Source organism: Anastrepha obliqua, chromosome 1 (genome assembly GCF_027943255.1).
Source record: "Anastrepha obliqua isolate idAnaObli1 chromosome 1, idAnaObli1_1.0, whole genome shotgun sequence".
NCBI lineage: Eukaryota > Metazoa > Arthropoda > Insecta > Diptera > Tephritidae > Anastrepha > Anastrepha obliqua.
This window is the reverse complement of record NC_072892.1, coordinates 107,048,456-107,075,079: the sequence shown is the minus strand read 5'-3', so window position 1 is coordinate 107,075,079 and position 26,624 is coordinate 107,048,456. Positions and strand designations below refer to the sequence as shown.

The window sequence follows — 26,624 nt, the reverse complement described above, 5'->3', positions numbered from 1 at the left end:
CTAAACGTTTCTTTCTCGTGTTAATCGGCGCCAGTTGGACACCCCAAGTGAAGCCAAGTCCATCGCCACCTGATCCTTCCAACGCAGAGGAGGATTTCTTCTTCCTCTGTTACCACCGGCTGGTATCGCATCGAATACTTTCAGAGCTGGAGAATTTGCGTCCATTCAGACGATATGACCCAGCCAACAAAGACGCTGGATTTTCATTCGCTGCACTATGTCTATGACGTCGTAAAGCTCTTACTACTGATTGTTCCCTAGCCTACGATACTCGCATGATGTTTTAGACGCCTTCAAACATGATGCTCTAGAAGATTAGTGTAATATTTATTCTTAAATGACTCCAGTGCCTGTATGTCCAATGAGTCTACGCCAAGTCTAAACGCACCTTTTAGGTGGGCAATTGCTGATTATTCGATTTTCGCATACAGTTTATAAGGGATCGAATGTAGTGTTGGCTGTGCGACACGTAATGCCATTTTGTTAGAACCAAATGATGCCTATGTCATTCTATTTAATTTGAGGAAATAAAGAAATGGTTAACATGGCGCTGTAACGCTCGCATTGACTGTAACGGCGACTTCTAGACCATTTTCGAAAATAAATTAAAATAAAAAAAATCGAATCAGTCACTCCAAAATCCGCACAATCACTCGTTGCACAGTCCTTTTTCATTAGGACGTGTAGATTTCTCGACCACCAAATGTGACAATTCTTTTATTTACACAACCGCCGGGGTAAAAATAAGCTTCATATGAAAGAATAATTTGTGGACCAAAAATATTCAGTTCGGATATATGTTTTTAATATTGGCGTACTTTGTTCAAAGGAAATGTCTAACCATGAACTAAGTTTCTGATGCACCAGCTGTCAAAGTTACAAAATTTATACATATCTCCAATTTCAAACGCTAGATGGTCTATCCTCTGGTTTTTTTAAGCAATATTTTCCGAATACCGCATAATTCATACAGTAATGCAAGTGCACAAGGCGCCTTGCAAAGTTGCAGCGAAATCTCGGCCAAACACCGAATCGAGGATGTACTGGACAATTATATGGACATATATGATATTTGATGTTTTGATATGATTTTTTGTATGATATTTTTTATGTAAAGTTCGGTAATATGGACTATGCGGGTAATATGGACTCTTCGGTTATATTGAAATCCTAGGGTGAAATCTTCCATTGCTCACGCCTGACACATATCGTACAAACATGCTTGCTTACAATTTTATTCGCCGCCCTAATTCGCTTACAACTCTCATCTGGTTGGTAAAATTTACTATATAAGTACATACACAGCAAATTTCTGACCTCCTACATAAATATAGCCTATGGTACAGGATCATGTACATAGAGATAATTTAGACTTCATACCAAATAGGCCGTTCCAGCAATTTTCTACTTCTGTTCTGTATAAAAAAAGGATGCTGCGCGTAAGAGCTAAAAGGGTGTACCTCATCTAAATTTTTGCTACACGCCAACACTTTAAACATAGACGGGCATAAAGAAAGCGATCCCACCCTTGATGACTGGTATCGGAAGATTTTACGTGAAAGGAATACGGAATATCGTCGGCCTACTATCGTATCACATCGCATAATGACACATTGAATTATTATTCAATTTGAATTTCACAAATTTTTTCTATGGATACCGGCGAACCAACTGTCTTTGGCCAAATTGTAGTAGATGAAGTATGGTGTCTGTATCTAATGTGTCGAAGAGAGCTTACAGTAGTATTCACTAAACCAATAGTTCTACATTAAGAAATGGTTTATACTTACGTAATATCGTCTTTCTCCTTTTTCGTGACCTCGCAACTAAGACACATTCGGTCTAAAGGCAAATCATGCTTTCGTGCACTCTCTTGCATAATGGCCGTGAGGAAACTTTGGGGATTGAACAATCCCCCAAGCCAAATGGTACAGGGTAGCTTAAAATCATTAAGCCAACTCGATAATTCTTTTATACGATGCAACAAATCTCCATACCAACTTTGTAATCCCAGCGTGCTGGGATAAGCCAACAGAGCCCAAGTTATCGGCACGCTATCATAGAAAATAGCATGATCCAGACGTTCCATATCGGGAGTTATGGTGAGTTCACCCTTTAAGCCTAACAGTAACTCGCGCAACGATCGCTTGATTTCACGTATCAGCGCATTCATGCGTTCGCACTCCTGCAGCGCCACCACGACGAATGGCGTTTTACGCTCCACGCGGTTCAGCAAGGCCTGTAAATTGAACTCATCCTGCATTTTATCGAGAAAGTCTTCGCTCATGATTTTCACAAGCTCCTCTCGTGGTGCACTACAATTTGTGCAAAGTTCAGATTCGCGTGGCTGTAGTTCGAATATGGTTTTAAGTAGTTGTTCGGAAGCACTGGTAAGGAAGCCTATTTCTGCATTTGCATGCAGTCCATAGAGCACAGGTGATTCGGCCGGCAACATTTCGTCAATATAATTATGATAACCTTGATAGTCAAGATTAGGAGGTGCGACAAAACCCGGACACAATTCCAAATCGCCGTCAATTAGCTCTTGTTGCAATAACTCTTCGAGATATGTGCGACAGAGGCGACGATCCCAGTCGTCCGTAATATGGCCACCATACATGATTTCACCGAAAAGGTAGCGGAGATCCTCCCACGGTATGCGACTGCTGCCTTCCAAATAATTATGCAACACGTTGGCCGAAATGATGAGATCGCTAACGTTGAAGGGATATGCCTTATTCCAGCCTTGTGGACCAAATTTACAGCGCTCCCCCGACACAGCATGAAAGTAGCAAAGCGCAAAGAGTATGGCTTTGAACTCGGCCTCTTGTGTGCAAGTTTCCAAAGATTCCTGTGAAAAGTTGTCCCAAGCCTTGTGTAAATTGGCAGCCATTCCTGACGGTGGTTCATTGACTATTTTTAGCGAGGATTCAAGTATGCCTTGCGGTATGACGTGGTATTCTGGATCTGGTGCTGGTTCGGCACTGATAAATAAGCGAAAATTAGAATTGGTGTTGTCATCATTGACCTCAGATTCGGCGGCAATGCGTTCGATTAATTTCTCTAGAGAAGGAAGCCAGTTAACAACTAAATGAATATTCTGCAGTACGATCCATTGCTTCTTATTGACCAAGGCATTTATAATGGCCTCTTCCGCTAGCTGCTCTTGGCCTTGTCCCAAAGAAATATTAATAAGTGAGTCGCAGTCCACGCGAAAGCCCAACTGCTGACCAAGTTGCTCCACATCGCGTATGGGATTGACGCCGGGTGAGAGAATAAACAAAACCGGCGTATTGGCGTTAATTTCTTTGAAAATTTCTGCAAAATTTGGTGTATGCGTTTTTGTGTATTCCTTGCCCATCGTAAGTTCCACAAATTGTCTGAAAAGGTACATACACGAGTATTTATCTATATCAGCATATAATAAATCATGTCATTTAAAAAATTACTCATTCCAAATTGGTTGTTCTTCAATTAGACTGGTCTGTATCATTCACTCACCTCATGGCATACAACATTCTGTCCGGACGTAAGGCCCGTATAATACACAGTTTCTGCAGGGGCGTACGATACTTCCACTCGCCCGGAAATTGCTCTCGTTCTGGTGCTGCACTGGCAAGGAATTTATTCCATCTTTTCGGATAGTTTTCCAAGTCCTTGTCAATGCCATAAAAATGTTCGATAGCGCCCAGTGACTTTATGCCTCCCCAAGCCTTACGACTAACAAATTCCAGAGGAGAGAGTGAATTCGGGTCATGTGGAAAGCGCAGCAAGAAATCAAATTCATCTTTGGAAATCTGTCCAGCTGCGTTTTGAATACGCAGGATCATATGTGATGTGAACGTCAGTTTGTCGGCTTCGAAGAGTCCACGCATTGTATAGATAAATGTTTGCAGCGTGATGGACGCCACCAGATGATTTACACGACGCTCGTGATTTTTGCTCTTTGGTGCATTGGCAATTGCATTCTTGAAAACATTCATAAAGGACTTGAGTGAGAATTTGTAGATCGGATTTATACGACTGAGATCGGTTAATACAAAGTAAAGTATGGCTGCGCGCTTTGCTGCCGCACGATACATATTTCGCGCTTCGTCAATTTGTGCGCTCGTTATGAGCGCTTCTCTCACCTTCAGCTCAATCTCATCTACTGTGTGCTTGGTCGCCTCTAGATTGATGACAAGCGCATGATCGTCCAACACATTCGTGCTGGCTGAGGCTAAACGCACAAGTAGCTCATCCTCCAAGGCTTTCAGTGAAATTTTGAATTTATTTTGTTGCACTGTTACGTCAATCTTCATTTGCTCCAAATCAGGCCGCTCGATTTTCACAACTTCAGCGAGTAACTGTTCTTCTAGCCCATCCGGAGTGACTGTAAAGTTGATGAGTGTCGTTTGTGCTTGAATTTCAGGCTTGTAGTGTGGGTTCGGTAATTTGGTATGCAAAAGCAGTCGAAAATTGTTATTAAAGTCCATTTCCTTGCCACCGATGCGTATATAACGTCCTTTTTTGATTAAAGCTCGACTGAGTAGTGGTTCCAGTACAGTGTCTATCGATTCACCAATTTGCTCAATCAGCACAGGATTGCCATTAGCCATTGATTTTTCTAACACATCTAAGAAGCCCTTTTGAGTAAGACGTATAATAACGAGCTCATCTCCGTATCGATTTTTGATCCATTTTATGCCTTGGCTGCAAAGGAGTACATTAAGAATATACATTACACTGTGCGACAGTGATTTTATACTTTTATGGAGACCTAGTATAACTTGTAGGTATAGTAAAACTAAGAAATATGGTATAGGAGAAATTTCCAATACACCCCCAAAATCTCGTTTTATGGCCATAAAACCGTTTTTCAGTAGGTTGATGTGAAGAATCACTCCTAACTTCGCCAATTTCCATCCTATTTCGAATTTGTTTTTTGTCTATAATAACGCATCAAAACACCCTTATTCCCATTTAGCCTAAGTTATACCTACATACCAAATTAGCAAAAAAAAAATCTTAAAACTCACACAACTCTTTTAATTTTAATTCAATTACAGTCAAATATAGCTCATTCGACGCAAAATTAAATTTACTATAACAGTAGTGTGCTAAAAAAAATCCTCAATATCGGATAATATTGAAAAAATTATGTCAAAGTTGAAAAAATAGAGAAAAAATAAAAAAAATCCAAATACTTCTGTCTACAGTCTCGTCAGTTGTCATTTCAGAAAAATTGTCAACACACTGTCAAAAAGGCTTGTATTTGTTCTTTCGAACTAAAAAAACAAATTCGAAATCGGATGGAAATTGGCGAAGTTAAGAGTGATTCTTCACATCAACCTACTGAAAAACGGTTTTATGGCCATAAAATGAGATTTTGGGGGTGTATTGGAAATTTCTCCTATACCATTTTGTTTAGTTTTTCTATGGCCATAAGTTGTGCTAGGTCTCCATAAAAGTATATTTAATTTTTTGTTTTTTGTCACACAGTGTTATTGATAAAGAAACACTAGAGACTATATTATAGGAAAATTTAGTAATGTATACGTCCCTGTAGAGCACAGGGACACGCCTCATAGAAAGCTTAAATAAAGCTTTGAATAGTTACGAATAATTGACATTGCGGTACTACCAGAAGAGAACTAGGAAAAAAGCAGTCAAAAAGAAAGAGATAGTGAAACTTTGAACAATATTCTTCTTCTTGTTTATTGGCGCGATAATCGCTTAAGCGACTCTGGCCGAGTTTAACAAGGTGCACTAGTCGTTTCTTTCTCGTGCTAGCTGGTGCCAGTTGGACACACCATGTGAAGCCAAGTTTTTCGCCACCTTTCCAACGCAGAGAATTTCAATTTCTTCAACTTCAATTTCCTCTGCTACCACCAGCTCCAGGTCCAAAAATCTTCCGCAGAATCTTTCTCTCAAACACTACAAGGGGCGCCCCATCGTATATTGCCATCGTCCAAGGTTCTGCGCTATACGTTACGACGGACATGACAAGATCCTCATAGAATGCTAGTTTGAGCAATATAATAATATGGATTTGAGCAAAAGACTCTGCCTGCTGATGAGATAGTTTCTCAGGCAGTTGAAATTCATCCCAGATAGACCCTCAGGGTTGTTGTTTCTTTTCTACATAGTATATGATATATATATGTGCCTTTCTATCAGAAGGCATAGGGTATAAGAAATCATTGTCAGATGGATTCACTCTATACTATCCAAGAGACTGCTTATCGTATATGGAGGAAGCGATGGAGGAGTCAAGGTGGAGGTTAAAAAGGGTTGCCCACAGGATGGTGTACTCTCCCCCTATTTTGGTGCTTTGTTGTGAACTCTCTTCTTAACAATCTGCAGGAAATTGGACACGTCCAAGCTTATGCGGATGATGTGTGCGTACTAATCTCAGGACCATCCCTAGTAGCTATATGCAACAAAATGCAGGCAGCCCTAAACAAGATTGATCATTGGTGCGAATTGCATGGTCTCTCTGTGAATCCTATAGAAAGTACCTTGCTAATTTTCACCAGGCTTGTTACTACCCAATTTGAAAGGAGTAACACTGCAACTGTCTGCTGAGGTCAAATACTTAGGGGTAATGCTTGAATGTAAGTTGACCTTGAAGACGCACGTCGAGCAGAAGGTCTCTCGAACACTAAAGGTCTTTTGGCAGTGTAAGAGAACCGTTAGCAAGACATGGGGTCTAAGACCGGCGATAGTACACTGGTTGTACATCAGACTGATTAGATCCATTATCAAATACGCCTCTGTAGTCTGGTGGAAAGCTACTATGATTAATTCCAACCTAAAACCTCTAAACAGGCGACAGAGAAGTGTGCGCTTGGGTATCACGGGTGCTATGAGTACGACATCTGGCGATGCCTTTAATGCCATCCTGAACTTGCAAACTCTAGATTTTCAAATCCAGAAGGACGCAATGAAGACGACGTACAGACGCAAGTCAAACGGAGTCTGAGGAAACGAAGAAAACACTGGCCACTGTCAGATCTGCCACAAGTTGTCGGAGCGGTGCGCACTGTTCTCGATGCCAGCGGACAATCGGGTGCCTTACATTAGCTTCGGGGAAGTATGCCGTTTTGTTCCCAGATAGAGGGCAATGGTTAAGTCCAGATTAATAGGTTCAGGGGATTTCAGCACATTTTCTACACCGACGGATCCAAAACCAGCGATGGTAGTGGATCTGGATGGTACTTAGACGAAGACACTAAGTACTCCTACGCTACAAAACAGATGGCTACCAATTCCGCTGTCCAACTTCGACTCGTTCGCAAATAAGTTCACTAGATTTCGATTCCTGCTACACCTCTTTAGAAGTAATTCTCCCTCTAATGTCTATGGGACACAACGATAAGCTCTAGAGCAAGGGTGGCACGAAAGTGCAATTATTTGCACTTGCCGGAGCTGTTTAACTATTGATTCTCCAAAGAGTTTTATACAAGAGCATTGGTTTTATTCTGGTGCAATAAAAGGCGATTGGCGCTACCTCTTACCTAGGGTCCCCTGTAACAATACAAGGTAAATAGTGCGTCTCTAATTCTTTCCCTTATATGAGGCAAATTTAACTGATCAGTTTTTAGGATCATGCGACAGGCGTTTCAGACTAGGCCACCAACTTTATGAAGAGTATGCCAAGCGATCAGCGAACGATGATTTGAGCACATAGACCTGAAGATAGATAGATCATTTATTTGTTTTATCGAACGATGTTGGTTACATAGGCGAATGAGTGAATTCCAACGAAGACAAATTGAAGCAACTCTGGCCATCAAGAAAACAGTTAGTGCTTTCTAGAACTCATAAAAATGTTACTTTAGAATTTCAATAGAGCACCACTCTACTAATAAATGCTGCACAATCCGTTTTCGCGCTGCATGAAGAGCACACTCTCGAGGTCTCATCAGCATTTCAGCTTTGAAGGCATTACATGCTATATAGGTATACTCACTTAGTGGTGGTAGGGGAAGGCTGACTCTCCGCTGCGTTCGAAAATCAAAATGTAGGAGAATTTGCTTCCACTTGGCTTTTCGAATTGGGATGAGGAAAAATATATATCACAACGACCAATAGGGGACAAACTCACAAAGCTAACTAATTTGGCTGTATTGCGTTAAAAAACTATAGCACTGGGACTTATTCACGATTTCTTTGCTTCTTTTTTAATTTGAATACATTTTGTATGAAAATTTAATTCATTCTCGTACAAAAAACCATACAAATCCAAGTTTCAAACTTTACACAAATAAAAAAAATTTAACAAATTTCCTTCGAAATTTCCAGCTTTTTAGTCAGAATTTTTAGAAAAATTTTAGGTATGCGGTTTTATAGTTAACTCAATTTTGGTCTTTTGTAGTTTCTCTATATCACGAATGCTGAACATTTTTTATGTGAAAGAAAGCACCTCACACCGTCAGCAAAAGAGAAAAAACTTTCAAAAATATGTCCTGAAAATTCAACGTCATCTTATTTATTTACAGTCTGTTTAAATAAGCGCGACCACCGTAACTTGGAAACTATTCGACCATTTCGATTTAAACAAATTGCATTACATAGACTTAAAATATTTATTATACACAATATATTCAATAAAATATATAGTCACCACCATTAGCTATAATGGCTGCACATCTTTGAGCCATAGTTTGTGTTAATCGGCTCAATTCATCCGAATTTGCCTTGATAACAGTTTGAGCGTTCATATTTGTTTTTTGGCTTAACTTTTGCTTAAATTTGTACACTCTCCGGCTTCGATATCTGGGATCGTTGTCCTCTTATAAAATCAAAGGTTATCTAGTTCTTTCAAATATCTTCTCTTCCTGGCAATGATGCTTTTTGGTAAATTTTATTCATCAAAACTGCATTAAAATTGACGGTAAACAGAAACAAACGGTCAAATCCTTTTTCAGAAAACCGGACCCAAACATTAACCTTAACTTGATGTTTACCAGTTCGTTGAATTTGTCGATTATCAGCAGAACCCCAGGATCATCGTATGCAACTATTCGCCCAAAAAAAAGATTCAGATTAATATTATTTTTGTCCAATTCCGTTCTGAATTTGATTAAGCCCATGCAAGTCCTTTTTCAATGTGTGATAATGAGAGTAGCGGGTTTTTCTATGTGCTCCGGAATTTGAGATCTTCTGTACGTATATATCCTCGAATCGTGTCTTTCAATACATTACACCACTTTTCCACAAAACTGCTTCAGCTTTACCCAATTATAAGTTCGGCTTTGTCACAAACAAATCAGTGATATTCTGATCTTGCTTTGGAGAGGTATATTTTCTCGACCTCGTTCGATGAAGACGGTTTTTAACTTCGGTATAGAGTTGCGTCCATTTATTTATGAACGTCTTCGACTTCTTCAAATATTTTGCTGCAGATACAGGTGTTATTTTTGGATCCAGAGGCTGTGTACATAGGAACACTGCTTTAAGTCGTTCTTCATGCGCGGAACTCATCTTATAAAAACAATATACGCTTTCCAAATTTCTCATACAAGTAATAAATTGCACAACTCTTATTGCGAAAAGAATACACCTATTTTATAGCATTTAAATTGTTTTCATAACTGAGCTTTAAGTTTGAATTTCGCCGGTCACGCTTTTGTTAGACAGACTGTATCTTATTTTTCTCTGTGTCTTTCAAGTATCGTGAGAATACATACCAGTGCAATAAAGAAATTGTTAAAAATACAAGGTGGCACACAATTAATCACCCTGTCGGAAGATTTGTAATTTTTGCAAATGGCGTCTTACGGCAATCATATTTGCCATTAGTGAGCTGCGGTACACAAACAGTCAGGCAATGGAGCGCATTAAGGTCGAAATAAAGACTCAAAATAAAAAAAAAATAAAAAAAGTTATTCAAAAACAAAATAGAGGATGATTAATTTTGCGCCACCTGTGCGACAGTGTGCATGTGTCTTAAATATGAATAAATCTCACAGCTGAGGGTCAATCATCAGTGGCCAGCGGGTGGAGTGCGTTAAAATAGTTGCATTTTCTGTTGACATGCGATCCACGGGTAATCCTTCATTATTCCATGTCGCAACTTGTGCATCGTCGGTCAGAAGCGTCAGAGGATCAACACCAATTGTGTACGGTACAAGAGGCTATTCATGCACAATATAAAAAATACACAAATTAAAAAGAACGTCATAGATAATTTTCTACAACACAATTTGTCCGCTATACTCACACATACATAGCTTTTAAGCATTCACGTTTTTACCTCAATTTTAGCGAAGCTCGTCATCCACATCTTCTGCTGCAACTCTTCCCGATAGCGTCTTGTAAAGCAGCCAACATATGACAAGAAGGAGGAAATTAGCAAGATATCGCCAGGTAGTGTACCAATTTTTTCTTGTAAGCTGCTTATTGTCGGCAACAGCAAGCAAAATCAGTAGCATCCGCAGCGGCAGCAGCAGTTGAAAGAAGAAAAAATAAAAGATCAAACTTTAATAAATATGTATGGGAAAAAGCCAAGGGCAGTGCAGTCTCTGTAGAGACGGAAGTCGAAGTTAATGCTCTTAAGCAAGGGGAAATTGAAAAAATAATGACCTCAACCTCAAGCGACGGGCAATGGATGATGCGCGATGGCGGCCAGCGCATTCAAGGATGCCAGGATGAAAGGATGCACGGCTGCATTTTAATATTTCGTATGATGGTGCATGTATGTATAGGTAGCTATGTATATGTAAGTCCTTATATGTATTTATTTAGGACTATCACTAATTTGTTGCATGTTATTGAATTTTTGATTAGAACAAATATTATAAAAGCTTTGATTACGGCTTCATAACTTTTGATCAACATTTTCCACAAATGTGAACTTAATATTAAATTATATGTAATACTCTGCATATTTATATTAGCACGTACACACACATACAAATATATACATGCACAAAGAAATCATGCTTCTCTAATTTAACGTTAAATTTCTGTTGAGTGTGTCTGGATATGTTGGCAGAGGGGCAATTTTAGCACTTGAATGAGCAAAGCAAATGGTAAAATTCAATTTTAATTAAATACTTTACTAATATTATAATATGACGTGCGCTTAATTTTAATATAAATCTTAACATCTGCAATTTAATGAATACAGACCGGGCATCAGTAATGAGTTGAGATTATTGCACATTCATTAAAGAAAAAAAATCAAATGAAAGTTTATGTTTTAAGGTTTTCCTTTGGTTCCAGTTAAAATTGGAAATCGTGCAAATAAAGGGTTTTCCAATAAGAGGTATTATTTTGATATGCAAAAACAATCCTATTTTTTCATATAAATGATCGGATGTTTATTTCATTATAAAGAGGAAAGTATGCCGTAAATAGAGGAAAATAATATCAGGCAAAAGACCACCACGACCACGCTTACAGGACAATATCCTTTTAATGAAATTTTCCATAACCGAATTGCATTGTGGCCCCTATGTCCTCGATAGCCTCAGGAATTCCATCTTTGAAATCTTGAATCGACCCTGGGCTGTTGGCGTAGACCTTCTCTTTCACGTCCAATTGTGATCACCTCTTCGAGAGATAACACGCTCCGGAAACTTTTTCCGCAAAAGATCAATGTTTTCGTTGATGTGCCACACCGCGCCGTTTTGTTGAAAATAAACGTTGCCCAGATCAATACCATTCAATTCCGGCCATAAAAAATCGTTAATCATCTCTCGATAGCGATACATAACACATGTTATTGGAAAACCGTTTATTTCGTTTGTGTTTTATGCGAATTTTTCGCAAGTAACTTGGTTAGTGACGTCATGAAAATGAGTGACTCACTTTGGTCATTCAGAGCGACAACAAAGTTCAGATAAGTTGACTAGTCAGTAGGGATGAAGCCTGGATATTTGTGTATGCTTCCGAGAGCTGTAAACAAAGTTAGCAGTGAATGGAGAAGGAATGTGCGTGGATGTCCAAGTCCCAATTGACAGCAATGTTTATTTTTTTTCGATATCAGCCGCAGTATTCATCGCCAATAAGTTCATGTCGCTCAGATCGTGAATGGACAGTTCTATAATGACATTCTGAAGTGGCTGCGGCCACTACTTTTCGCGTGTTTGGCTCGAATTTGTCGAACATGACAAGACTTTGCACCACAACAATGCTCTAGCTCCTCCCCTATTATAGTTCTTGTGGTAAAGTTTTTGGCGAAAAAAGGATTTTCAATGTTGCTACACACTGCAGTTTCGATATCGGCCTCTGTGTCTTCTTTTTTTCCCAAGATGAGGTCGCATCTCAAGGAAACTCATCATGGCGACGTACAGATCAACTTCTGAACTGAAGAGATTCACTTCGGAGGATTAACAAGGATGAGTAAGCAACGTTGGAATTGATTTTTTCAGTTGATATAGTTTTTTATCTAGCAATCAGCATTAACACCGATAACCATGTCAGCTTTGAAATCCAATGGAGAATTTCTCTTGTTAACAAGTCCTACTTTGGTTTAAGTAGGCAATTGAGTAATAAAACCCTCTCTCGACGAACAAAACGAACACTTTATAAGTCGCTCATTATGCCCGTCATAACGTATGGTGCAGAAGTTTGGACGATAACATCATCCGATGAGGCGCCCCTTGGAGTGTTAGAATTAAGGATTCTGCAGAAGATTTTTGCACCTTTGCGTGTTGTCGACGGCGAATACGGTAGGCGATGGAACAATGAGCAGTATGAGGTTTACGATGGCATAAACATGGCGTAGCGAATAACGATCCAGCGGCTTCGTAGGCTGGGTCATGTCATCCGAATGGATAAAAACGCTTCGGCTCTAAAAGTATTCGATGCGGTACCAGCTGGTGGTGGCAGAGAATGAGAGAAAGACATGACTTTACTTGGTGTGTCCAAATGACGCCGGTTAGCATGCGAAATAAACGACCGGCGCGCTTTGTTAAATCGCTGATGGACTTTCAGCAGTTTTGAAAAAAAATTGTCCGGTCTTGGTCTATCCCCTGATTCTCCCTTCCATTATGTCCTTCTTTAAGAGTGGCAATCAAATGACGTTAGAAATTATAAGCCTATTTCAAAGCTATCGACTGTTTCCAAAATTTTTAAGCACGCGATCAATGCAAAACTGAGCTTTGCGGTTAAATCGTTAATTTGCCCAAATCAACGTGGGTTTGTTACCACCAGATCTACAGTATTTAATCTGGCTGTTTTTAGTGAACACTACATTGATTCTTTCTCGACTGGTTTGCAGGTCGACCGCATTTACACTGACTTTTCGAAAGTCTTCAACTTTGTTGATATTATGGAATCTTAATTAAAAAATTATCTTGTTTTTGCTTTCATTCTGCATTTCTGCAATAGGATAAACTCTTATTTCAGCAATAGACGTTGTGTTGTAGCAATTGATGGTATTTCATCTACTCCCTTTGCTACCGCAAGGAATTACTTCAAAATCTTTTTCGATGTTGGGCTTCGGCAGACGTAACGCCACTAAGTTCTCTGATCCCCATACCATTAAGTTACTCTATACATTATTTGTTAGGTCTCATTTATAATATGCTGCTTTTATTTGCAGACCATGTAGTCAGCAAGCTATCAATAGAATATAGCGTGTGCAAAAAATATTTCTTAAATATGCCCTTCAGTCTTTGAATTTTACTGATCTCACGCCATCTCAAGTCCTTAGAAATTCATAGGTCTATACTGTGTCTGTCTTTTACTCATAATATTTTTACTGTAGTCATTGATTGTCCCGACTTGTTGGAAAGGATTCGATTTAATGTTCCATAGCGATCTCTTAGGAACCTCTACCCCTTTTATGGGGAGAACTTTAAAACTAAGTATGCCAGTAACGCTCCCGTTTTTTCGTTGTTTTCATTTTTTCGCATTCAAGAGTAGCTTTTTTAAATCTCTTTGATTATCTCAGCGGCGAGTCAATTGTGATCTAGGGTCCATTGTGTTACCAGTGCTATATATTTGGAGTCCAATTATTATTTTATGTATTATAATTCTTAATGAACGTCTTTACGAGTTTTAACAAGCCGTTCAGTCTTTTTTCAGGAATTTCCTTCAAAGTTGAAAAATATATTGATCCGAGACACATTTGTCGAGTCCTACAAAGATCAGGGCATTGGAAAAGTAGGTGTTCCAAAGTACCCCTAGCATTCGTTTCGTTGAATGTGTTACACGCATCGCTCTGGACTAATCCCATTTTGGCTGCGTGATGTGGTGCTTATTAACAAGGTTAACAAATACGTGCAACAACTCTTGGAGAATTTTCGAATCTGTCACAGCAGACGAAGAGCTCGGGCTGTATTTAGAGACTCCTAAGGCACTGTTATAGCTGTATTCTTGATTAAGCAGCAGAATAAATGTATAATTTTCTAGAATTTAGCGAATTTGGCGAATGCAACGTTTTAGGACTTGCCGCGATTTCATTCCTTTCTTTAAACTTTTGCAGCCGTTGCCACGTACATTCAATGACGATATAATAAAACTCAACTACGTTGGAGGCGAAACTCGCTTTTCGTTTCCGGCACGACTGGTATTCTGAAATTCTTACTTTTTTGTGACAAGATGTTGCAGTGGAGTGAGTTGTGAACGCAAATTATGATACAGACTACAGCTTCTGAGTCCTGATAGAAGTAGAGTTTTATGCGGTAGTGATTTATGTGGAGCTTGGTTTATATGGATATGCCGTAAAAAATCATAAATTTTAAGTAAGTTGATCGTGCCATACCTCTGAACTGATTCCCTCCAGCGTACATTCTCATTGGCCAGTCCATTAATTAGGCGATGTGCCAAGTCTATTGTGAATGCCGTTTTGTCCGCCTCACGTTGACACATTTGTTTTGCAGCTACAGCCTCCTCGAACTCCGCTTGAATTTCTGCCAGCTTCCTTTCGAATTCATTAATTTTTACTTTCAGATATTGCAGACGTTCGCGTGCTTCCTGCAATTCTTTTTGCGAATCCTGCAACGCTTGTTGCTTGGGACCGACAATGAGAAACACTTGATGATAACGGTGCAAGTTGATAACCCAAGCGCAGAGGCCAGCCGCGGCTACAGACTTTTGTACAACCTTCTCAGGACTGAATTCAGGATCCTGAATAATTCAAATATATTTATTCGATAGATTTTTTTATTTACTCAAACTCACTAACCTTCAAATATTCCTGCAACACTTCAATAATATTTGGATGTATATTGTCTTTGTTGTAATTGACCAAGTCAAAGAGGAATTGATCGACGCGCACCATCATCAATTTGGCTGACTTCCAACTGCGATCACGTGGTATTTTGCCATTTTTTGCAAACAAAACCATAACAGCTGCACACACATTTACCACAGCTTTGGGTGGTGAACCGAACGACTTTAGTTCGGTGAGATTATTTTTGTTCAAGGTATTCAGAGCGGCCTGGGCGGCGACAAGTGCTGGCTCAGCTTTGCGCAAATCTTCCTCACACAACTTCGTTTTCATGCAAACATCCTCTTCAATGATACGCACACGCTTCTCCTCCTCAGAGGCAGTTGATTTTTCGCGTTTCACCTTCTCACTCTCAGCGCTGACGATGACGATCAGCTTGTCTGCAGCGGCATTTTTTGCAGCTAGTTGAACTTCTTGGATGGCTAATTGGTTCTGTTGATAAAGCGGAGGGCAAGAAAAGTAGTTAATAAAAGCAATCAAATAATACTCGTAATAAGGAATCAAAACTAATTTAGCCTATATTATGTGAATCGTGGTATCTTTAATGTGTCAATGTGTAATAGTTTCTGTGTATTGTACCCAAATTTTTATGGTCTCATTCTGTCGTAGCCGAGTACGTCTGTCCTACTCTCTCTACTTAATCTTCACCTCCGTCTCCTATTGTTTGAAACAGTGCACTGGGAGTCTTTTGCTGCTAGATCTTTCAATGAACTCAAATTTCATTATTTTTAATGCAGATTTATTTAGAAACCTGGTGAATGTTGCACAACTCCAGATTCGGCGAATGGTCTAACACTGGTATGCTGTGCTGGGCTAGAAAATTCTTTGAAGAAAATACAAGTCGACACATTGTCTCACTCTATTGATATTTTTTTCGGATGAAACAAAAAACAACTCTAATGCAAACGAAGGCTATATCTGTACTGATTTCTTTACGGAAGCGAGAGATAATGCTTTTGTAAGAGAAGGCTGTAAGCGAAACGGCTGACTATCAGTAATATTTGGTGCACACGCATATCTTTAACAAAAAAGTCAGTCTTCGTAGTTGGAGTCGCTTTCAAATATTAAATATCCCACCCAAAAGATTTAAGCCTCCCAGAATATTCTCTACAATTTAGGTGTGGTGGTTGCTAGTATCCCAGGTACTGAGATTTGCACTAAGCTATTATGGTACTAAATGGGGTGAGTTACAGTGCATTTCTTAAAGACGATAAACCGTTGTTCTGCTTTGGGCATAAATGATGGGTAATGGTCAATAGTAATATAGTACGGGTCACTTCTATGTGAATAGAATATTTGAGAGTTTTCTTGGTTGGAGCACTTCAGTACTCTCTTTGCATTTCACTTTAAGGAGAGAATAAATACGCTCCGAGTTACCAACTGAGCTCACGAACTCAATTGTATTACATTAATTTCAAAGCGTATTTATCTATACCGTTGCTAAATGTAATTAAAGTAGTAGTAGTAGTTGTTGTTCTTTTGTATCAGCATAAAAATTCCGCATAAATGTTTGGGGGATGCTGCTGAAGTGACATTCCTTGGCCGAGTATAAATCCGAGTAGTTTCGGTAAAGTAGAAACGACTGTCGTGGTAAATATCAAGGAAAAGGGTTCGACTAGGTCGGTGTAACAACCGCGAGGTGTCATCCTAAATCAACTCATTTGAGTTCTGGTTTGTTGTTAGGTTCATTCCAAAATTTTATTAATGTTATTCAAAACACCTTAAAAATGTTAGGAAACTGTTTCGGTAGTCATACTATAAAGAAAACAGCCGTTTACGGGTTGCATGAATGCTTCCGAAGAGATAGGGACTCCTTTGAGGGTGACGACTGTAGTTGCCGACCAAACAATTCATCCTTGCTGGGTACGACACGCAATCAGACATCAGGCGAGTGAGTGGAGAGCACCGACAAAGAGAAAACGATGCTTACGGGTTGTATGGATTACAACGGAACTGTTAGCCACGAATTATTGCCAGAAGTTCAGACAGTCAATAAGGACTATTATGATAACGCACCGTTGCACAGTGCCATCATTATCCGTGAAGACAGAAACGAATAGCATCCAGAAGCCATCGAATTCACCTGATGTGGTTTACTGCGATCTTTTTTTGCTTGATCGAGTTAAAAAAACCACTATGGGAAACACGTTTCAACAGACAAAAGAAGTAATGGAAAATCCAAAGTCAGCTCTGATGGCTACACTGAAAATAGATTTCCAAAAAGGCTTGGATCAAACGCTAGCATAACTACGTTGCAATTGATGCGAAGTAAAGGCGATGATATCGTTTTTGAGGAATAAACTTGCTATTTGAATTTTCTGAATATTTTCCATGAACTTGTTGATCTAGGTGGTCTGTAACTCGGCACAATAGCTCTTTTACTTAAGCTCGGTTCTAGTGTTATAACACAAACGAAAATATTGGACATTTTTAGGTTACCAAAGAATCAGGTGATAAGTAAATCAATCCTTTTCAATGTCGCAGAAGAGTCGAAAAACCGTCGAAAAGGTTATTTGGCTTGTGACTACTTACTTTCAACTCCGTACTGAACCCAAAACAGTATTGAAAAAAAAGTACCATTTAATTTCGCCTGACACACTCGCTTATCTCTCCTTTGCATCGACTTTCACGTATGTATAGGAAAATATTTGAAAATAACGTTGCACGGCGCACTTAGCCGCGTAGACAACTCAATTACGAGTACTAATTGAAAAGCTGACTGTCGATTGTCCACTCAACTGGCTGTCCAAAGCGCACAGCTTCACACGCATTTGTTTCTGTTTTTGTAATTTCTGTATGCGTATGCATTGACTTGGACGTGGGTGTGTGTGCGAGTATGTGTGCGTGTAAATTGTGAATTTGCATTTCGTACCTTCAGCGCGTCCACTTGACAAGCACACTCGGCCAATTTAGCCATACCGCTCTGCAAACGTTGAATTCGTCCTGTATGTTCATCGTCCTCTCCACCAGCAATTTACGATAGAGGAAAATATATTCGAGAAACGTTTTCGGTGTCGTGTAGTTGTAGCGTTTTTCGTTTTGCAAATAAATTTTCGAAATCTGATTGACTGTGTGGTGAACGTAGGCCATAAAGCAACCGATAGGTGTGACCATGTCACGCTGCATTGCGATGTACATACATGCCACAGACGTAAAGGAAAATCAATAAAAGTTAACAGGAAAAAAGAAAATGGGAAGGAATGAAAAATCGAAGCTTTGTGCTGTACTTACAGGCAAAATTTGCATATCAATTTCACTGAGAAATTTCTGCGATACAGACTTAAGCGCTATTTTGGGCCATTCATGGAACCAATCGATACTGGTGCGGCTAAGTATTGCAGGGAATTTGCGTGCACGCACACGCAAAGTCTGCCCCACGGGTGAAAAACAAAGAACGATTTTCAAAAGACGCCTTATTTTCTCTATGAAAAAGCGCCAGCAGTTCTCTTTGGTGTCGAGGGTGCCACTCTGCTTCACTTCGTTGCGTATACCATTGACAATCGTCTCCAGTTGGTCTTCGTTAAAAAGTTCCGGTATCTCGCCTGAAGCCAGGAGATCATTGATGAGCATTAGCAAAGATTCTTCGGGTATTTGTGCATCGGACATTAGAAAAACCGAGGCGACATTCTTCAGGCCCACTTTCATGTACAAAGCGGCGAATTCCTCCTTTAGATTTTGTAGACCAAAACCGCGTTTTAATTGAATTTGGAATACACTTAATGATGAAATAAACGAGGCGAGACGCGCGAGTGTCTGTTTACCCGAGCCACCGACACCAATCAGTAGAGCATTGCCACGTGGACTCTCCAGTATGCGATTAATGCTGTAGAGAAAGGGTTAAACATAATATTTATGCTGTGCGAAATGATATTTCTAGCTTCAAAACATACCGACAAACATGAATCATTGCATCCTCAAACATCACCAAATTCATGTACCCTACGACCTCATTATAGTTGGCTTGAGCTTCCATTAGCAATTGATGAAGCTTGTCCCAACTGCGCAGTGGCATGTATTTCTGATCCACAAGCGACTGCGCAAAGTGGCTGTATATAAGTGGCTCAGCGAACACGAAATCCTCATCGAAGTCTTCAAAATCCTTCTTGAAAATATCGCGTATTGCCGCCTTGAAGGATTTGATATCATATTGATCCACTAAGCGATCGTGATAGACACGATATGCCTCGTGCACGTATAAACGTATCAAGTCGGCGGGCTTGGCACAGATCGTGCCATTGTTAGCCAAAATCGCACTACTGACAGTGTTGTCTGCTTGACCAGCCGGCGTGCCACAGCTAAACATTAGCCCCTGATATATATTGGTCAGATCACGAAGATTGAATGCGTAATGAAATTTAACCGCAGTCGGTAGGAAAGCGTATTCCACACGACGATGCAAAGCGATGCCGACCTGCACTAGCAGCTCACCCATGTTTTTAATTTCTTTGCTGAAAGAGTTATATGGATTTTCCAAGTGGCTACGTAAAATGGTGCCAAAGATGAATTGCAGCGTATCCTCAGTGGGTGTTGATACGGAAAATACACAAAAATGCCGCTGTAGTCTGGGATCGATGGTGAAGGAGCCAGCGGTGGGATTCATGCAAGCCACAAATTGGCAATGACGTATATCCTTCAATTGTAAACGTTGACGATCGTACCTGTTACGTAATAAAGCGATAATTTTTCAAACAAAAGACTCAAATTAAATTTTCACCACCTCACCATTGCCTGTAGTCCATGAATTGTCGCATAATGGTGTGCGGCTGTACGGTTCCATACACATCGACTTCCGGCATATTTAGATCATTAACGAAATAAATTAGATGGCGATTGGCGCCACTTGGCGCATAACAGCGGCCCGATTTCTTCTCCAGCGGCCGCTCGAGAATCTTCTGGAACATCTCAGATGTGGTGTAGTAGTTGAAATGTGTTGTCTGCACGGTAATGCTTCGTGGCCTAGTTGATATAAGTTTACTGCGTTTTAAGTCCAGCGGCTGCCTTTGTATTACGCTACCGGCTTCGCATACACCTTGTTCGTTCTCGTAAGCAGTGAAAAGTTCACGAAAAATTGCGCTTTTCCCACAGCCAGAAGTGCCGACCAGCATACAAGCGTGCCTGCGTTCGATAAGCAATTTCAAGAAGTATGTGAGTCGCACTGTTTCCGCTGTGGGCACGAGCAAAGCCTGTGGTGTGCGTGGAGGAAGAGTATTCAGATGTGAGACAAAACATTTTTTTTTTTTCAAGTGTATGCAACTAGCAAGTACCTACCTGTATTGGTATTTCAGTATCTATTGGCTCGATTTTTCGCTCCAACGCCAACTCTGACCAGCGTCGAAATTTATTTGTCCGCAGATCCAGTTGGTAATCGAAAATTGAATCTTGGGCAGGCAACTTGACATCCTTAAATTCACTTGTCCACCATTTATGAAATTCACGTCGCGAGTCAATAATGTGGTCTTGGTGCAAAGCCGAACCGAATCCCCACATTGTTGCGTAGATAAATACTAATTCGATGGATAGATCCAAGGAACTGGCTGCAGCTTCACTATGATTCATAAGGCTATGGTGCGTGTCAGCGGTTATCTCCACGAGCTGATTTACCTAAAGAGAAAATGGGAAAGTGTTGCATTTTAAAAGAATTACCGACAAAAATTGTCTGTCGAAAACTCATTCAATAGGAAACTGAACTTCATTTTGGACAGTAAACGATCTTAAGAAAAACCATCTCTGTAATGGAATTTACGTGGTTGTGCAGAAACTGGTTCTCATACGTGTATCGAAGTACATAATTTGTGTACATATACAGGGTTACCAGGAAAGTCGTCCTAAATACTTAAGGTCTCGAGATATAAGTCAAAACGTAGACCCGGGTAACCTTTGGTTGTGTATGTACAATATGGGTATCAAATGAAAGCTGTTGATAAGTGCTTTAATACGGGGTAATTTGCATACTTATGGATGACTAGGGTCTCGAAATATATGTCAAAACGTGGATCCACCGTGTCTTTGCCCAGCGAAGCGGGCCGGGTTTTCTAGTTATTTATAAAAAGGCACATTAGTTTTTAAAACAATTTGCAAAATATTTTCCATACAAAAGTGTTTTGTTTTTACTGATGTGAAGTAGGAAACACTTAGGGAAAAATCGTAAGTTGAAAACTGTATCAAGCAGCCATTGTTAACTGTCTGACTTGGCTCCAATTATATGAAGGATTTAAATAAACTGAAATACTCTTTAACCAAAAACAGAAAATCATCGGACTCTTGAACTAATATTTAAAAAAAGTGGGCGGTACAAGTATGAAAAAAATATTTTTTTAAATAATCTTTAAAATCGAATATCTAGAAAAAATTTCCATCAGCTTGTTTAACCAAATTAATCAGCAAAGTTCGAAATTATAATATTCTCAAGTATCTAAATCGGAACCCCCGATAACCTTGCATATTCTGCTCTTTTCCTACAATTTCCGAACAATTTGCAACGATAGAATAAATAAGATAAACCTCTCATCATAGAAGACAAAAAAATCGAGTTCATATTTGATGGATGCAGTGTTTCAATGATTTCCATTGACTCAGCTTTTAATTAATCTTGTTCCGGAAATTCTTTTTTGTACCAGCTTTTACTATGAGTCCGAAGGTTGAAGTACGGAGAATAAAATCGGGCACGCACTTTCATTATAGAGCTCTTGCTTGATCAGATGCGAGTGGTTTACTTCCGTTGTCGCACTTCATGTCAAGTAGGTGCTGTAGACCTCTCTAAAATACTTCATTTTTAATCGTGTCCCAAAGGCTCACTCACGGATGGTTAGCATACTTCGTTCAGGTGTTATTCCCGTGGGTTGCGGTGCGGGTATTACCTAAGTAGTTGTAATGCTATAGCTTCTAAGTAAGGAGCGAGTATACAGGCTTTTTAGTCCCCACTGAAGTTCTGCTGAAAATGATCCCTTATGTAAAATAATGAAGGCTGTGTAAACTCAACTAAGCTCATCCCCATGCAGCGATTACTATTTTCAGTGATTAATAATTTTCCTCTTGCCTTTACTTCTACACTTGCAATTACCTGCTTCAGGTTGTGCAGTAGGCTCTCGAGCAAATGACAAGTCATTTGTATCATGGCCATTTCGCTAATCGGTGTCGTACGCCGGAATGTACGTTGTCGAGTCATAAGGCTGGGGAAGTACTTCTCAAAAAGGGTAGTGAGTGTTCCTCTTTCAATGGGGTCACTACGCGTTTCTATCCATGACAGCACATACCTAGAACAAAGATCCGGTTTCCGACGTTCAAAAGCTTAATACAAATTAATTAAAATTTATCTATTTCACAACTTACGGAGCCCAGCCCATATCTTGAGGATTAATGTATAAAATACCGGCTCTGGAAACTGTTGCTGGTGTGGCTGCCTTGAGGTGTCCCACCTCGAAAAGTAACCGCATTTCACGCTTCAAGGTGATCCTTTCGTTGCTTGCGAGTGTTAATATTTTGTTGTCATCCATTAAGGTATTCAAACTCTCTATCCACATGGGGTCGATGTCGCCGTCAAGCACAATCCACTTAGGATTGCCAGCTGGCAAATTCGTCTGCTCGCGCATTATCGACGAGAAAAGTCCATCTTTCCATTCGCGTGTTGTTGGATTAACGACACCAAAAAGTTCATCATTGGATAGCGCTTTTGGGTTGAGTACACTGCACACAGGTTTCAATTTCTGTATGCGATAGGTTTCAAGTAGTGTTTGCCAAATCTTCGTTTTACCCGTGCCAGTATTGCCAACAATAAACACCGAATGCCGCACATCCAGAAGATCTTGCAACTGCACCACTTTCATCAGAAAACCTTCTTCAGGTTGTAATTTATTCTCGTTAACTGCACGCCGTATTGTCTTTTCAAAGTCAAAGATGCGCTTGCGTGGTACATCCAAAGTAGGGAAAAGATCGCCGATGAGACCCATGAATATAGCAACGTCCTCGGTAACAATTTTCGGAATATTAAAGTCGCGCAGAGCCCGCATGAGTACCTTGAGAATAAAGGCGCCACTTAACAAGCATTCATAGCAAAATTATCTCACCATTACCTACCTGATCCTCCGGGCGACTATGGTCATCACGCTTCAGTGTGCCCGCCACCACCAGCACGGACTTGATTGCACGCAAACCCCAATCGTAATGATCTTGTTTGGACAACAATTCTCTGCACAGTGTGTAAAGTGTTATAAACTTGCGTGCGAGCATACGGGCATCTTGGAAGCCTTCAGCCATAAGCATGATTTCGCAGATTAGCGCAAAGTCCGGTACAACCATTGCGCAAGGGCGAAAGAGTGTCTTTAAATTTTCGGGCAATTCAGTACGTCCAGCATAACCGGGATTAAGCGTAATGAATATGCCTACAGATGGCACCAGAGCGATAGACTCGCCCATGAATGTGAAGCGATTTCGATGCATCTAAGTCAAGTGAGTTTAGAAATCAAAAAGAGTACCCAAATTATTGAAATTATTGTGAAAATAGATATACCTTAATGGCGTCTTGTATTGTTTTCACTTGCACGGCTACAACCGAGAGTACCTCCACTGCAATACGATTGAATTCATCGAAACAGCCCCATGCACCGGTTTGTGCTAGTCCTTTATAAATGTTACCACAAGATTTATAGTCCATTTGCTCAGAGCAATTAAAAACATAGACCATCATGCCGAGTGCTCGTCCCAAGTCTTTTGTGGTTTCTGTTTTGCCTGTACCAGCTGGTCCAGCGGGTGCACCGCCCATTACAAGATGCAACGACTGCAATTGAAAAATAATACATTTTTTTTAGGAATGAAGAGTAGGTAATAATCGCTGAGAAGTATGCTGCGTTATCCAACTAACTTGTCCTGCCTGCCTTCTAATTTTCTTGTTGGAATGAGAGAATCTTCATTGTTTGCATACTCACTATGGTATATGAGCGATCATGGCAAGCCATGGTGTAGGTGCGAAGTGTTTACCATTTTATAAGTAACAACTTTCGTTCAAACTTTGAAGCTTCTTCTCGGCATGATTATTAACCATATGATCCTCTAAACCTTTGAATGCAGATAGCCAACAACTTAGACGTGCTGGATTAAAATAATCTTCAGCAAAATTGGGCAGCGCTGTATTTCCTTCAGAAATTTTTTAAGGTTATTCTGTTGCTAAGTTGAACGTCGCTAAATATTTATTTAGCATACTGTTTCGACTCTTTGAGGACGTCTATGAAGAAATTTTTTTCCTCTATAGACAGTTTATCAGTGGTATACAAAAGTCTATCGGCGAGGATCGATTGCTTCAGACCTCCACCGTCAACCTACAAACAAGCATTCATTTTATTTTAAATATTTGTATGACAACACGTCATAGAAGTTTTGCGGTTCGATAACAGGGAGCATTGATACTAGCCTAAATTTTTTTTGTTATGTTGGTACACTCTTCGTATCAACGCATGTGAAGTTTCATTTCAATCTGTCAATTCATTCTTCGTTTGCATCTAGTATCGATGTGTCACAGTATTTTCTACAATGGAAAAAAACAAAGAAAATTTGTGAACGAACTTTCAAAGTGTATAAGGTCTTTTTTCCATCAATTAGTACAGTAGAAAAATGGGGTGCTGAATTTAAATGTGGTTGTACAAACTTTGAAGACGATCCACGTCAAGGACTTCCAAAATATCAACAACAACAGAAATCGTAGAAAAAATATTAGAAACTCGTCAAGTGACTGCAACAGATTTAGTAGAAGCCCTAGGCATCTCTTTGCGCAATATTTTGACTGAAGTATTGGGTTTCAGAAAGCTGTGTGCACAATGGGTGCCGCATTCGTTAACAATGAAGCAAAAACACATTCGAATCCGACTTTCTCAGCAACATTTAAAGCGTTTTCAAAAGCGTAAAATGGATTTTGTGCGTGGTCTCTTTGATATGGATGAGATTAGACTCGTGTCTATTACGATGATCCCAAATCAAAACAATGAGTGAGGTGACTCTGGTTCTTCGGATCCGAATCGAGTTCGTGTCTAGAAATCGGCCAAGAAGTTGTTGGCATCAGTTTTTTGGGATGCGAAAGCAATTTAGTTTGTCGATTACTTGCAAACTGGAAGGAAAAAATTCGTGAAAAAAGACACAGTTTGGGAAACAGAAAATCTTTTTTTTCACAATCACAAGAACATTTTGATAATGGCTAAAATCCTTGAATTAACGTTCGAATTGTAGGAGTATCCAACGTATTTACCAGGTTTGCCCCCTAGCGACTTTCATCTGTTTCCAGACCTAATAAATGCATATCTTGCTGCCTTTCCAAAGTCTCAATTCAGAAATGGAATTCATAAATTGGAATCTCGTTGATGTTGAGGGAGACTATACAGAATAACCATAAAATTGTGTTCTTCTTATCGAACCACCAAACTTATTGAACAACCTTAAACATTTTCCACCCAAAAATATTTTAAATATATCATTTTGAAAGTATAAGGACATGTTTTCACCAACAAACACGAACAGCTGAAGAGTAGATGCTGAGCTGATTCCACATTTTCATCTTCCAAATAGCTGGTGCAAACTGGTCTTGAAGTTATTTTGAGTCTCACCGCATATCCATATACCTTTCGTAAGATGTCGGGTGGAGGCATCTGCCGCTATCAAAAGTTGCTTCGTTTTTAGCCTTAGAAGTGTTATGGAGCGTTTACGGACTACACAGGTCTAGAAAAACCCCTTTACAAGAGCAGACGACGAGTAGCAAAGAGAACTTTGTATATAGGAACCGCCTCACGGGTTTCCTAATTAGTCAGCCAGTCATGTCGATTTCTGCAATGGATACTTGGTTTTACAGCGAAGTACTCCGGTGCGCCCAAAAGAGAAGTTAAGCATTCCCCGACTTATTCTATTTGTTTATTATTTTACTCGCTTTGTATTTATGTCCAAAGTTTACATATTTCCTTTTCTACGAACACTAGTAATAGATGAACTTCTCCACAAATTGAACTATTAAGGTTTCCACATTCAAGGTTATGCTGATGACCACGTAGTATACATACAAGGCTGGCATGAGGAAACCATTTCTAACAGCATCCAACAACACCTAGTATAATAAATAAATTGTGCACCGAGAAAGGGATATCTACTATATTAACCCAACGAAAGCTGCTCTAGTGCAGTTTACTAGGAAAGAAACTTCAACTATCTTGGCATCAATCTTAATAAAACATTTCATTGGAACTCTCATCATGAGAAAGTTACTGCAAAAGCCGCAAGAACTCTCTTTGCCTGCACAAGGTTTTTTGGAAAAACATGGGCGCTGAAGTACAGAATAAAATACTGGACATTTACTATAGTTGAATCCATAGCCACTTACACATCCCTAGCATGAGAATTTGAAGTTAATCAAGAAAAGGCGGTAAATGAACTTAACAAACTCTACCGCCTCGTCTTATATATTAACCATCTGATCAGTTTCATG

General features: G+C 39.7%; 1 protein-coding gene across 1 annotated transcript in view; it reads right to left on the bottom strand.

Moving 5' to 3' along the window:
* Positions 1-26,624, bottom strand: part of LOC129236423 (dynein beta chain, ciliary) — a 120,021-nt gene that overhangs the window by 6,095 nt on the left and 87,302 nt on the right. Inside the window, 16 exon segments of the mRNA XM_054870813.1 lie at positions 1,791-3,380; positions 3,502-4,692; positions 9,955-10,121; positions 10,241-10,379; positions 14,702-15,066; positions 15,125-15,601; positions 18,042-18,124; positions 18,127-18,289; positions 18,401-18,992; positions 19,060-19,827; positions 19,892-20,352; positions 20,438-20,770; positions 22,230-22,422; positions 22,499-23,181; positions 23,243-23,605; positions 23,676-23,942. Of these exon segments, the coding sequence (XP_054726788.1) occupies positions 1,791-3,380; positions 3,502-4,692; positions 9,955-10,121; positions 10,241-10,379; positions 14,702-15,066; positions 15,125-15,601; positions 18,042-18,124; positions 18,127-18,289; positions 18,401-18,992; positions 19,060-19,827; positions 19,892-20,352; positions 20,438-20,770; positions 22,230-22,422; positions 22,499-23,181; positions 23,243-23,605; positions 23,676-23,942 (7,835 nt within the window).